This window comes from Notamacropus eugenii, chromosome 5 (genome assembly GCF_028372415.1).
Source record: "Notamacropus eugenii isolate mMacEug1 chromosome 5, mMacEug1.pri_v2, whole genome shotgun sequence".
In the NCBI taxonomy this organism is placed as follows: Eukaryota; Metazoa; Chordata; class Mammalia; order Diprotodontia; family Macropodidae; genus Notamacropus; species Notamacropus eugenii.
The window spans coordinates 232136251-232151009 of record NC_092876.1 but is presented as its reverse complement, the minus strand read 5'-3'; the positions used below and the strand labels follow the sequence as shown (position 1 = coordinate 232151009).

Below are 14759 nucleotides of genomic sequence, written 5' to 3'. Positions count from 1 at the left end.
GCCAGGTCTTAGGACAAGTACTTATATCTACTACAAAACGAATTTCCACACATTTCCTAGGTCACAGCAGTATAGTAGGTTTGGCAGTTGAAGGCTCTGATGAGACCTAGAAGATCAATCTTAAACCTTCTTATCACTGCCTTCATTAACCAATCTCACTGTTATTCTGCCTGGACTCATTCCTCGATGGTTAACATACTCCCTCCTCCTATGTTCTATATCCCTATGTTATAGAACCTCTAGTTATCAAAGGATAACCCTTCTCCCAACCTCAATTGTCTGCTCTCCTATTCCCATCCTCTTCAACCCAATCTCCCCACAAGGTCCCACTTCAGATGTGCCAACCCCTTCCAAGGTACTCTCTGGAATACCTGCTCCATTAACAATCTTGTTCTTATCTTACACCACTTCCTCTCTTGCTCCTTCCATCTTCTGTGCTCACTGAGACCAGGCTCCCTCCTGATGACAATGAGTCCCTGGCAACTCATTCCAGTACTTATTGTACTTTGACTCATACTCCAAACCATTGGTCATGATGGGAGAGTCAGAATGTTCTTTGTTACTTAGTGTTACTTCCAAATTCTCCCTTTACTACTGTCATTTGGTGGCTTCTCCTTCTCTGAGATTCTTCAGTTCAAATTTATCTTCCAGTCCAGCTTCTCGGGTTGTTACCTACCAACTCCCAGGACATTTTCTGTGTTAATGAGTTCAGTGCTGGACTCATAGTCTTTCTCTCCCCCTAACTCTTGTCCTCATTTTAAGAGACTTCAACATACATTTTGAAGTATCTTCACATATTCCACCTTCTCAGTTCCTCTAACTATTCCACTCCTATGACCTACTCTTCCATTCCACTTTAGCTACATACAGGGATGTCAAATCCTTGTTTGCAATGACCATAACTCATAAATGTTCCACTTCCATGTTCAAGAATGCTGAATTTTCTCTATCTGATCTAACCTGCTATCTTTCCATCCTTCCCTCTGTCTTAATCCTTTTAAACCTACTCTTCAACCTCACAGTGATCTCCAAACCCACCATCTCTCAGTGCTATCTCAGCTTATCACTCCTGACCTGACTGCTTTCTTTTCCTTTCCCAATCTTTACCCTTTGGTGAACCAATTCAATACTGCACCATCCTCTACTTTTGAATCCCTTGTTCACTTAGGATCCTATTGACAATCTCATCTTGCCAAATCCCAGTCCTTTATTACCTCCACCTTTGACTCATCTGCTCTTACTCATGTAATGCTGAACAGCACTGGAAGAAACAAGACCAGACTGACTGAATATACTACAAATTTATGCTAGCTAATTGGACTTGACCCTCACTTCAGCAAGGCAATCTTTCTCCTTAACTAATTCCTATCCTTCTCTCTGGTCCTTCACTGAAGTCTCTGATGATGAGGTTGTCCTTCTTATCAGGGCCAACCCTTCCACATGTACTCTTGATCTAATTTCCTTCTCTCATCTCGAGCAGATTGCCCCCACTATCATCCTCACTATCTCTTTAACCTTCCACTTCTCCCTACTTACTGATTCCTTTCCTGATGCCTACAAACACACCCCTGACTCTCCTATCTTTGAAAAGTCTTCACTAGGTCCCATCATGGTTACCAGCTTTCTTCCTTTACCTTTCCTTCTCTTCCCTAGGCCTAATAAATGCTTGTCAACTGACATCTCAACTAAACTCCTTGAAAAAGTTACCCTTAATCAATGCTTCTGTTTCATCTCCTCTCACTCTTTTCTAACCCCTATGTAATCTGGCTTCCTGTCTCATTATTTGACTGAAACAACTCTCTCCAAAGTTACCAGGGATGTCTTAATTACCAAATACAATAGCATCTTTTCAACACTCCCCATTCCTAATATCTCTGCAGAATTTGACATTGTTGACCACCTTCTCCTCTTGGATACCTTTTCTCTCTGGGTTTTTGTTACTCTTGGTTCTCCTCCTACATATCTGACTACCCCTTCTCAGTCCCATTTGAGGGATCTTCATCAACTTTATGTACCATAACTATGGATACTACCAAGGGTTCTTTTCTGGGTCATCTTTTATTTGAAGACTTTATCAGTTCTCTTGACTTCAGTTATCATGTCTATATTGATGATTCACAAATCTATTTATTCAGCACTAGTCTCTCTCTTGAGCTTGAGTCTGGCATCACAAACTGCCTATCAGATATCTTGAACTAAATGTCCTGTAGGCATTTGAAGTTCAACATGAACAAAAAAGAATTCACCTTTCACCTCCAACCATGCCACTTCCAAACTTGCCTATTATTGTTTAACTTAATACCATCCAACGAGTTACTTGGGTTTGCAATCTTGATATCATCCTTGACTTTTATTTCTCAATTGTCACACATCTCCATTCAGTTGCCAAATGTTGCAATTTCTTTCATTACATCTCCAGAATGTATTCCCTTATCTCTATTCACATGGGTACCATCTTTGTTTAGGCTTTCATCACTCCATGCTTGGATTAGTAAAGCAGCTTTCTGACGGTCTCCCTCCTTCAAGTCTCTCCCCATTCCAGTTCATCCTCCAAAGTGATTTTTCCAAAGCATAGGTCTGATTATGTCACATCTCACCCACTTGTAACCACACCTAAGCTAATGGATCTTTCTGATATATCTCAGTTTTTCACCTCCTACAGGAAGCCTTCCCCAAACCCCTCTTAATTCCAGCACCTTCCTTCTGTCAAGCATTTTCCTATTTATCTTGTATATAGCTACCTTTGTACATATTTATTTGCATAGTGCCTTTCTCATTAGGCTGTAAACTCCTTGAGGACATGACTGGTTTTTTTCCCCTTATTGTATCCTCAGTGCTTAGCACATAGTAGATGCATGGCACATAGTAAGTGCTTAATAAATGCTTACTGAATTGAATTGAAGTAGAGAACAAAAAACCCAAACCCTATAACACAAGAGAAATGTTCACCTGCCTTTTCCATTTATGATTGCCACATCATTATAATCAAAAGGCTACATTAGATTTGGAGCAGTTCATGACTCTTCCACTTAATATTTGTGTTGCTTTGGGCAAGTCTTTTATCCATTCTGGATCTCCATTACTCTTTTGTAAAAGGAAGGCACTGTACTAGATGATCCTGAAAGTCACTTCCATCTCTTAATCTGTGAACCAGATCTAATAAGCTACCCTTTAAAAGTGTGTTGGCAATAGCAAGTGGTCTGCTAATGGATTAGTAATAGTTAACATCTGTACACTGGGAAAGCAGCTTCCTAAAGAAAATGCACATTTAAGCATCGTCCCACACTTGGTGCTCATTGTCACATTATAAAGATATAACTGTTCCAGAAATTCAGCACTCGGTGCAAATAGAAACTCTGTTCCTTTATTTAGCTAATGTCTCTGGCTTCTTAAGCAAAAGCCAATATTATACTTTTGCAGAAGAAATCAGGAGGCCAAGCCAACATAAAGACTGGTTGGAAGCATGTTAGAAGAGTAAAAATAAATGTTTCAAGAGAATCAGATTTGCCCCTGAAACCAACACAAATAAAAATTCATCATTTTATGTAAATGAATGATTTTATTCAGCAGATATGTATTTAATATCTACTATGTGCACAGCTCTATGCTAAGCATTGAAGAGACGCAAAAAATAAATTCCCTGTTCTCATCGAATTTAGTCCAGCAAAAGACTAAGACAGGATCAAAGACAGCTAAAAAGGACAGTAGAGGTCATCTAATCTAATTGTCTTGTTTTGCAAATGAGGAAACTGTGACTAAGAAAGGTTAAGGGTATTGTCCATGGTTGTATACATAACAAATGGAAGAGAGGGGATGTGAACCCATGTCTCCAACTCCAAACCAAAAGAAGGTAGTATGTGGTAAATATCCCAAGAGGAGTGGTATAAACAAAGTGCTATGGGAAGCTAGGGGAGGGCAGGATTACCAAGGAAGACTTAATGGGGAAGACAGGATTTGGTCTGGCACTGAAGCATAGTGTGTGTTCATCCTTCGTTGCCAAAGAAGACCATGCCATCACAGAAATGATGACATGACTTGCACTTGACTTTGTTTTGAGTGAGGGAGGGCTGTGCAGGTCACCAGCCTCACTTCTCCTCCAGAGCCATCTGAATCCAGTGACTAGATATTCATCAGGATGACTGGAGATGACCCAGGGTGAGGCACTGGGGTTAAATGACTTGCCCAAGGTCACACAGCTAGTGAGTGTTAAGTATTTGAGGTAAGATTTGAACTCAGGTCCTCCTGACTCCTGCACTGGTGCTCTATCCACTATCCACCTAGCTGCCCCACTAAAGCATAGAGTGAAAGGAGGAAGGCATATCAGGTAGAGAAATCGGTTCAGCCAAAGCCTATAGATGGGGAAGTTCAAGCTAAAAGGAAATTTATCAAATATCCTTAAGGTAATTTTAAATATGCTTCCTTTCTAATTAATTTGCTCTGATTATTGATATTTTTTTCATTTAAAATATTTCTAATTCTAATGTTTTCAGTATTACGCCATGTTTCATCTTGGTAGAACTGACATCTAACATGGTGTATCACACATGGTAAGCACCTAATAGAATCATACAGACTTGGAGTTGGAATGGATTTCACCTTCCTCATTTTTTCCGGAGTTTTTGTCCTTAAAATAGAGGATTTCAGCATCTATATCAATGCTCTCTCAAACTTACCTAGGAGTGGCTAGGTAGTGCAGTAGATAGACCACTTGGGGCTTGGAATCAGAAAGACATCTTCATAGGTTCAACTCTGGCCTCAGATACTTAGTAGCTGTGTGACCCGAAGCAAATCACTTAGCCCTGTTTGCCTCGGTTTCCTCGTCTGTAAAATGAACTGGAGAAGGAAATGGCAAACCACTCCAGTATCTTTGCCAAGAAAGCCCCAAATGGGGCAGACACAAAGCAAACTAGCTCTTACTGTCATGGAGAAAAGAGTTTTAAAAGGAGGGAGGAGATTGATAATTATGGATGTTTTTACTCAGTAGCTCATAACACATTCCAAGAGAGGGCAGCTTTATTGTTGGTTGCTTATATTTGAACTCAGATTCCCAGAGATGGAAATATATGTGATTCAGTCAGTTTAAAAAAAAAAGGTGGCAACTTTTGAGGTGGAAACATGATTCTTTTCTGTGTCATTCTTGCAGCTCTGGTGGCCGGGAGCCAATTGGGCTGATCTCAGAGGTGATGAGGCAGTGAAACTGCCTCCCAGACAGCAGGGCAGAGTTTGGGCCAGATTCTCTTGTGGACTAGAGAATACAGATTGCCGCATATCTTCACAAACATTTGTATGAATGGCACATTTTAAAGATACGTGGCAGCACTCACAGAGAATAAGAAACCAACATCCTTAACGAACCAATCTTGAGGGGAGGCACTGTCTGCTTTTATGTTTGTATGGTAAGCACACACAACTGGGCATATAGCATTTATTAAGCATCTATTATGTACTAGGCCAACCAGTCAACAAACATTTTCAAATTTTCACAAAGCATCCAAAACTGTGCTACGTACTAGAGGTACAAAGAAAGGCAAAAGACAGTCTCTGCTCTCAGGTGTTTACAAGGGAACACTTTGATCTAGAGAGTTACACGCTGACTCCTGTGGCCATCAACAGCCCTCTTGACTTTTGTCCTGCCACTGGACTCCAAGGACTCTGGATGATAGAGCAAGGCTGATGACTTTGTGCAACTCTGCTTCACTTAATTCCAGGTGACTCAAAAGTCAAGACACAACCCCAGGATGCCACTGGTCCTCTTCCAAAATGAGGAACAAACGACAATAGCAGCATCTCCAAGGATGGTACTAAACCCTAGAGATGCCCAGTCAAAAGTGAAACGATCATTATTCTCAAGGAACTTACACTCTACCAGATGGATATGACATCTACATAGACAAAAGAAATATGAGATATTTAATTCACAAAATAGATGTAAAATAATTCAGAGAGGGGCACTAACAACTAGACATAGCAGCTTGGTGGCACTACAGTGAACAGAGTGCTGGACCTGGAGTCAGGAAGACTCATCTTCCTGAGTTCAATTCTGGCCTTAGACACATTAGCTGTGTAACTCTGGGTAAGTCACTTAACCCTGTTTGCCTCAGTTTCCTCACCTGTAAAATGAGCTGGAGAAGCAAATGGCAAACTACTCCAGTATTTTTGCCAAGAAAATCCTAAATGGGTCATGAAGAGTCAGACACAACTGAAAAAAAATGACTGAACAGCAGTTACCAAATGGGGGCATCAGGAATGTCTATGGAAGGGAGCAGTGCTGCACTAGGTTAGTTGTAGCATGTATGAGTGGAGAGAACACACCAGATAAAAGAAACACAGTAGAAGTAGAAATGACAAGATTTCACAATTGATTAGATATGACAAGGATGGAAAGAAACAAGCATTTTAGTAAGAACCACTATGGGTCAATCTCTGTGCTATACACTTTTTGCAAATATCATCTCATTGATCTTCACAACCACTGGAGGAAGTAGGTCTTATTATCATCTCCATTTTATAGAGAGGAAATGGATACATAGAATGATTTGCACTGGGTCAGACAGCTAGTAAATGTCTGAGGCTGGATTTGAACTCGGGTCTTCCCGACTCCAGGTCCAGGGGTATCCACTGTGCTACCTAGGTGCCTCTGGTGGATATGTGAGAATGAAGGGTAAAGGATAATTCCTGTATTGTGAACCTGGGTGAACATAAGAATGGGATGGCCTGGACAGAATTAGGGGAATAAGGAAGAAGGGAGGACTTTACCGAAAAGATTGTTTTGGACATTTTGAGTTTGAGATGCTGTAATATGTCTGTTGAAGGAAGGAAGGGGATGGAACCAAACTTTACAACAGTGCAGGGTACATGGTGGGGGATTCTGAATGGTAAGTGATGGAGATTTTAGAATTTGAAGCAGCTTAGCCATATTAGCTCAGGTTTAAAGACCTTCATCTCAAGTGACAGGCCAGGTTTTAAAATGCTAAATGGTCTATGACATCCTTGCTGTCTCTTATTTATTCTACTTGAAGCTTGGGGTACAATCTTAGCTAGATTTTAATGAGTCCACCTAGGACTCAACCCTCTGCTTCTGCTGTCTTCTGTGAGCCGCTGCCAGTTAGGTGTCAGGGATGACTGAATGGGCCTGGTGAGTTTAGGAATGTATAAAGATTCAAAGATAGCACCACTCAGGACATGTCTCTACCATTCAATTTGAAATCTTTTGTGGAGAAACAATGATAAAACAAATTTAACCTTTATGTAATTTAAATAGAAATCTCTCACAGAGTACATAAATGACAAACTAAGAGTAAAATAGCTCTTACAAGAGCTCCATTTACAGAGGTCAGTAAAGTAATTTATTTTCTCTGAGTAATTCTGAGCTGAGTTCTCATAAGCTGGTCTAGTCAGTTTTGGTCTCTAACCCCAACTATATTAATACTCTTAGAATATGGCAGCACCTCAGAGTTAAGGGTATTTGAGTACACCAAATTGTTTCTCTAAGCTAATGTCCTATAAACTGAACTAATTGAACAGTGTACTCCCTCTAAATTAAAATCAACTGATCTTGTCTGTTCAGCATATTGATCCTCACTATGCCTGCTATGTCTTTTTAATACCCTGGTCTAAGAGACATGCATTATTTGGACAGCTTCAGAAGTGAAGGCAACATTCCAAGTAGACTCAGTCTGTTAAAGGATCATGTCCATATTTTCCTATCACTTAAATTTGCAGTACAATATGTAACGTAACTGGGGAGATAGTATGGTGAAGTGTTGGTCTTGGTATCAGGAAGATTTGCCTCTGATCCATGCTGGCTGTGTGACCTCAAGCAGTCACCTAGTTTCTCAGTGCTGAAACAACTCCCCAAGACTATAAGCTACAGAACAGGTGTCAATCTTCATGGACAGAAGGTGTTTCCTTATTAGGAACTCGCTAAGCTGATGAAGTTTTTTTGAACAATATTTTATTTTTTTCCATTATATGTAAAAACTATTTTAACATTCATGTTTTTAAAAAATGAGTTTCAAATTCTCTCCCTCCCTTCCCTGAGACAGTATGCAATTTGATATAGTTTATACATACATAATTATGTACAACATATTTCCATATCAGTCACGTTTCCTACACTCATTAAATTATAGGTTTTATTAAAAAAAAAATCAGCCATAGTCTAAAATGCAACATATCATTTTTACCAAAACCACAATAAGACTAAACAAAATTCATGTCTTATGACATGTTCCCTTTTTTTGATATGCCATTAGGCCTTTCTCTATGAGTCCCACTGTCCACCCCTTTGGCTTCCAGTTAAAACCATGCTGATGTTATGGCCACATCCCTCGTCTGTTTCACTGGACAAGTCAGTTCCAGCACTAGGAAGTTACATCTGCTTACTAACACTTCTCTCAATCTTGAGATATAAACTCTGATCCTAAGCTATTCCCAGACCTGCATGTGAAATCTACCGTCTTGTATCTGTCAAGGATTGTCCATCTCGTATATTTTTTTTCCAGAATTTTTTTAATGTTCTATTCCTTTTCTTCTTGGTACTGATAATTTTTTTTTAAACTCTCTCATGGATCACATACTGACTTGATACCAGTTCTTTGCTATTCCAACCCCCCTGCCAAGCAGATAGACACGGTAGCCAGGGGGCAACACAGTTTAGATTATAAATTCTTTAAAAAAACTCACAATAAGTACTAAAGAGTAAGAGCAACATTAACTCAGAAAAATTGAAAAAGTGGTGGACAAGAATACAAACCTGTAAGAGACTCAGTCTTGTACCTAACTGTTTCTGGTCATCCCAAGAATCTTTAGAGATGAACTAGAAGGACAGCAAATATACACGTTATAAGATAGATAGACCAGTATTTCTATGAAAATCTATCCTCATAATTAATGAGAGTGATATTACAACACTTGGAATCTGTTACAACAGTATCCAATGGGCTATTGGAAGAAGTTAAAATGGCACCAAATAAATTACCTCAGAAAAAGCAGAGGGATGCAGCATAACTTTAAAGTCACTTAGAGATTTTCAAGACATCTTGAAAAAGGGAAGATTTCAAACAATGGGAATTGTCATAGTCATTATTATATCAAGAAAAGACATCAGCAGTCACTCACTAGAGTATTAATTTTCTTCTCTCTCTCTCTCTCTCTCTCTCTCCCCAGATAGATACATATAGATAGATATAAATATTTGCAAGGAAATTGCTGTTAAGTGATTTGCCTAGGGTCACATGGCTGATAAATGTCAAGTGTCTGAGGCTGGATTTGAATTCAGGTCCTCCTGACTCCAGGGCTGATGCTCTAGTCACTGAGCCACCTAGTTGGCCCTTTCTATAAATATTTATAGGATGGTCTATGTATTCCTGATGAAAGCAGGAGAAGAAAAACAGGTAAACTTTGAGATACTATTTTCTATAATAGAGCCTATTGTACAGACAAGTGATAGAGTTTAAGATCCTTCACTGTTGGTTATTTGTTATATACATTTGTTATATACATACATACACATGTATACCTATACACATTATATACACACAATCCCTACCCAAAGACAGCCTATATACTAGTGGAGGAGACAGGGACATATACAGACACACATATGTATCTACATATATGCTGCTTGTTTCTTCTCCCATTATAAGTTCTATATATAAACAATTTTTTCATTTATTGTTTCATTTATTTCACTTCTATAGTTTCATTTACTGAATTTGCTTTCCTAGCACTTAGCATGGTGTCTGACCCATAGGAGATGCTTGATAAATGTTGATGGATGGATTGGGTGTTTTACGCCATATTTGATGTAGATGCTCATGGTACGGTAAAACAATGTTACCTCATTAGTGGTACCCATCAAGGAATTTTGTAGAAGCTTTACTAAGAAAAGATACTTTACTCGAGGACAGCCTTTATGGTTGAGTGTTGTTCTACCACAGCAAACGATTTTAATTATTCAATCAACAGATATCTATTAAGTGTTGTGGTGTAATGGATAGAGCACTGGGCCTAGAGTCAGGAACACCTGGGTTTAAATCTGACCTCGGACACTTCCTAGCTGTGTAACCCTGGGCAAGTCATTTAACCTTATTTACTTCAGTTTCCTCATCTGTAAAAATGAGCTGGAGAAGGAAATGGCAAACCACTTCAATATCTTTGCCAAGAAAACCCCAAATCAAAAGATAAACAACCTTGAAAAATTTAAGAGATCTGATCAATGAAATGACCAGTCATGATTTCAGAGAGAAGATAATGAAGCATACTACTCACCTCATGATAAAGAGATAATGAACTCAACTTACAGAATGAGATAAATTTTGGGACAAAGTCAATGTGAGAATTTACTCTGCGTATTTGTCACAAAGGTTTTTTTTACCCCATGGGGGTGGGGGTGAGGGTGGAGAAAAGTAAAAAAGAAGAAAGAAGTGAGGAATAATGTTGCATAAGGGGAGAGAGAGAGGGAGGGAGAAAGAGAGAGAGAGAGAGAGAGAGAGACAGGGACAGAGACAGAGACAGAGAGAGATAGAGAGAGACAGAGAGAGGAGAGGAGAGAGAGGAGAGTCATTGAAACATGTTTTTGAAATGTACAGAAGAGAACAGAGGACAACCAAAAGGAATCACAGGTAAGCAGAAGAGCTTTGAAAGCAATACATTCTGTTTCATATACACTTAAAAAGAAAGACAAGTTTACATCATAGAAGTTCTCAGTTTCATGTACAGCCTTCTGTTTCTATTCTGCGTTTAATGGAAGTGCTCATCTTATATTCAAGTTCAGAATAAAATAAAGTTAAAAAAGAAAAAAAAAACTAAAAAAGAAAGAATGTATATAGCCCAGATTGTGAGGTGCAGTTAGATGGATGTCCATTGAATTAATCTTGGATATTTGCTACAAATGGTCAATGTGCTGGGACCAGAGTGAAAAAGATCAGGCTGGGTTGCATTTTCTGGAAGCTACCTATCATTTTCAATGATTCCAAGTTGTTCCCTGATGCAAGGCTCATATTTTAAGCAGTAATATTCTGGTAATGCATTATGGTTATAAATCATGAAACACCATGATAGCAGAAAAATAAAAACTGTAGATAATTGGAAAGGAAATGGCAAGAAACACAGTGAGGCTTAAGGAGTCTGAGCTGAACATGAAAAAAATGGCATATGTGCATGAAAATTAAAAGAAGCAGGCCAATCATATAGTAAAATAGGTGGATAACCGATGGACAGGCTGAGTACTGCACTCATATCCACAAGATGTTTTTAAAAGGTCAGAGGGCACCTTCCAGCACATTAGGTGGAAATGCTCTACAAATACTTAATAGGGAAGAAAAAGACAATCCTAACAAAACAGGAGTAGAGGACAGGGTATGATCTGCAGCCATGGAGAGAGTATCCAAGTCAATGAGATCATGGATCCACTAACGTCTATACCATTTTCCCAGTTACATAAAATACATCTGAACTTTCACAACAATTTTTACATACTTTTCTATTTTAAAAAATACCTGAGAGCCCAATTTATTTTCTTGTAGATGACTCTGGCCAACAAAGAACTGGATATTTAAAGAGAAAAAATGGTAACCTTAGGATGAAGTTATTATTCCATCTAAAAGTAGATCCTAGTATTATAGATTTAGAGCCAGAAGTGAGCTCAGAGATCCTCTAGTCTGGTAAGTGCTCAATAAATACTAATTGAAATTTGGTTAAATTACTGAGATAATGATTGATGTGTAGTTAGGTCCATCTAACTCCATCTAAGCAGGTGTTCCAACTTAGTGGTTTGTGAATCCCTTGGGGGTTCTTGAAAGTGATCCAAGAAGTTTATGGTAAAAATTTCTTAAAGGCACCTTAAGTAGTAAATAATTCTAGAATATTATGGATAATATATTGGGCAACTATGTGACACAGCTGATAAAGTACCAGACCTGGAGTCAGGAAGACTCGTTTTCCTGAGTTCAAATTTGGCCTCAGGTACTTATTTGCTGTGTGACCCTAGGCAAGTCACTTAACCTCTGAATATCAATTGTAAAATGGAGATAATTATAGAATTTACTTCATAGTGTTGCTGTGAGAGTCAAATGAGATAGTGTTTGTAAAGCACTTAGCACAATATCAGGAATGTAGTAGGCATTTAATAAATGTTTCCTTCCTTTCTTCATTCCTTCCTTGCTTGCTTCCTTCTTCCATCTTTCTTTCTATCCTCCCTCCTTCTCTTCCATCTACTTTCTTTTTTCCTTCCTTTCTTCCTCCCTCCCTCCCTCCCTTCTCCTTCCTGCTGTTCTTCCTTCCTTCCTTGCTTCTTTCCTTCCTTCTTTTCTCCCTCCCTCCCTCCTTTCTTTCTCTTTCCTTCACTTTCTCCTTCCTTCTCTCTCTTTTCCCCTCCCTTTCGACCTCTCTTTCTTTCCCTGATGCCTAGACTTAGTGTATTCACTCTGAATGTTAACCCTACCATACCTCAGAATTTCTAAGCTTAAGCATTCCACCAGATTTAGCCTCCCCCTGAAGCAGGGATTACAAGCACATGTTACTTAGACTATAAATAACAACTTAAAAAAAAATAAATCATATGACCATCCACACTGAGGCAAGAGTTAATACTTCTGCTCAGTGTTGATTGGATGAGAGGTGGCACTGTCACACTCCAGAACCAAGACTCACCAGCTTCCATTAGGGTTTCCAGTCACAGCAAAGCCAGTGCTTGTGGGTTCTCTACCTTCTGCATAGCAATGGAGGATTTGGGATGCCATATTGTTTTTGCGAAGAAGATAACCCCTAAAAACTGAAAGCAAACAAACAGACATTTAAAGCCCTTAAGATATGAAGTTTTAATGTCCTTTCCCAACCTCTTTCCTCTTCTCACCATCAATACTCTAAGTACTCTACTTCCCAACGCTAGATTCTCAGGTTCTTTGTGCTGATCCATGCCTTCCCTGGATCTCTCCCTGTGAGATCCCACCAAATTTATCAATCCCAAATCTCATTCTCTCAAGACTGAATTCTGTGCTAGATCACAAGTGGTTTATTGAAAAAAAGTGATTTGTGATAATTTGTGATAATTTTCTGATAATATCAGAAAATAGAGGATCATGGGTCTGAAGTCCTCATTCAATACATATTTATCAAATACCTGCTATGTCAGTCATTTAAACCTGTTTGCCTCAATTTCTTCATCTGTAAAAATGAGTTGGAGAAGGAAATGGCAAACCACTCCAGTATTCTTGGCAAGAAAACCCCAAAATGGGATCAGAAAGAGTCGGATGGGACTGAAACAACTGAACAACTATATACCAGGTACTCTACTGAGTGCTGGGGATATAAAGGAAGGTAAAAGACAGTCCCTGCTCTCAAGGAGCTCACAGTCTAATGAGGGAAACAATATGCAAATAATTATGTACAAACAAGCAATATACAGGATAAATTGGAAAACATTTATCAGAGAGAAGACACTTAAAGGGGGTGAAAAAGGCTTCCTCTAGAAGGTGGGATTTTAGCTGGGACTTGAATAAAATCAAGGAAACAAAGGAGACAAGAGAAGAGGAGGGAGAGCATTCCAGGCATGGAGGTCAGCCAGGAAGAATGCTCAATCAGAAAATGGAGTGTCTTGTTTGAGAAACAACATAGAAGCCAGTGTCATTGGATCACAAAGTAGGTTAGGGAGAGGGACTGTAAAATATAAAAATCAACCACTCTAAATGAACCACAAAGAAGGAAGACTCTATCTGTATCAAAAGAAAGAACTAATAAATAGAAGTATGTATAGAATGACAAGATTTATATACATATATATAACGTGTTTACACACATACATATATGTATATCTATGTATCTGTGTCTAATGTAGCCATCTTCAGGGCAAGGGGAGGGGAAAAAGGGAAAAAATCATTTACGTGATAATTTATTATATATTTAAAATGAGCAGATTTGCAAGAAAAAAAAGAATCAACCAATCAATCAATACACATTTATTAGGCACCTACTATGTGTCAGGCACTGTGCTCATTGTTGGGGATACAAAGAGGCAAAAGGCAGTCTATATACCCTCAATGAGCTTGCAATTGAGTGGGGGAGGCAATATGCAAATAAATAGATAAAAAACAAGCTAAATACAGGATAAATAGCAAATAATTCATAGAAGGAAGGCACTACAATTAAGAGGGTATGGGGAAGGATTTCAGGAAAAGATGGGATTTTAGTTGGAAAGTTCAAAGGAAGGGAAGGAAGTGAGTAGTTGGAGAAGGCGGGAGCATTCCAGGCATGAGAGACAATCAGAGAAAATGCCTGGTCATGAGAGGTGGGGTGTTTTGTTTGAGGAACAGCCAGGAAGCCAGTGTCACTGTATCCAAGAGTATTGGGGAATGGGGAATAAGACTGAGAAGGTGGGATGGGGCTAGACTTTGAAGGTCTTTGAATGCCAAATAGAGCATTTTTATCTTATCCTGGAGGCAACAGAGAGCCACTAGAGGGGAAGGGGATGACATGATCAGACCTACACTTTAGGAAAATCACTTTTTTGACTGCATAGAGGATGGATTGGAGTAAAGAGCTGAGATAGGGAGAGCCACCAGTAGGCTATTATAATAACATAGGCGTGAAGTGATGTGGGCCTCTACCAGAATGGTGGCAGTGTCAGAAGAGGGAATGTGACATATTCCAGAGATATTATAAATGTGAAATCCAAAGGCCTTGGTAACAGATTGGATATGAGGAGTAAGAGGGTGATGATCCAGGATGACTCCTAGGTTGTGAACCTGAGGGATTGGGAG

General features: G+C 39.1%; 1 protein-coding gene across 1 annotated transcript in view; it reads right to left on the bottom strand.

The window, feature by feature from the left end:
* Positions 1 to 14759, bottom strand: part of MYO3B (myosin IIIB) — a 630862-nt gene that overhangs the window by 205462 nt on the left and 410641 nt on the right. The window contains exon 29 of the mRNA XM_072615711.1: positions 12655 to 12775. Coding sequence (XP_072471812.1) covers positions 12655 to 12775 — 121 coding nt within the window. The remainder of the gene's footprint in view (positions 1 to 12654; positions 12776 to 14759) is intronic.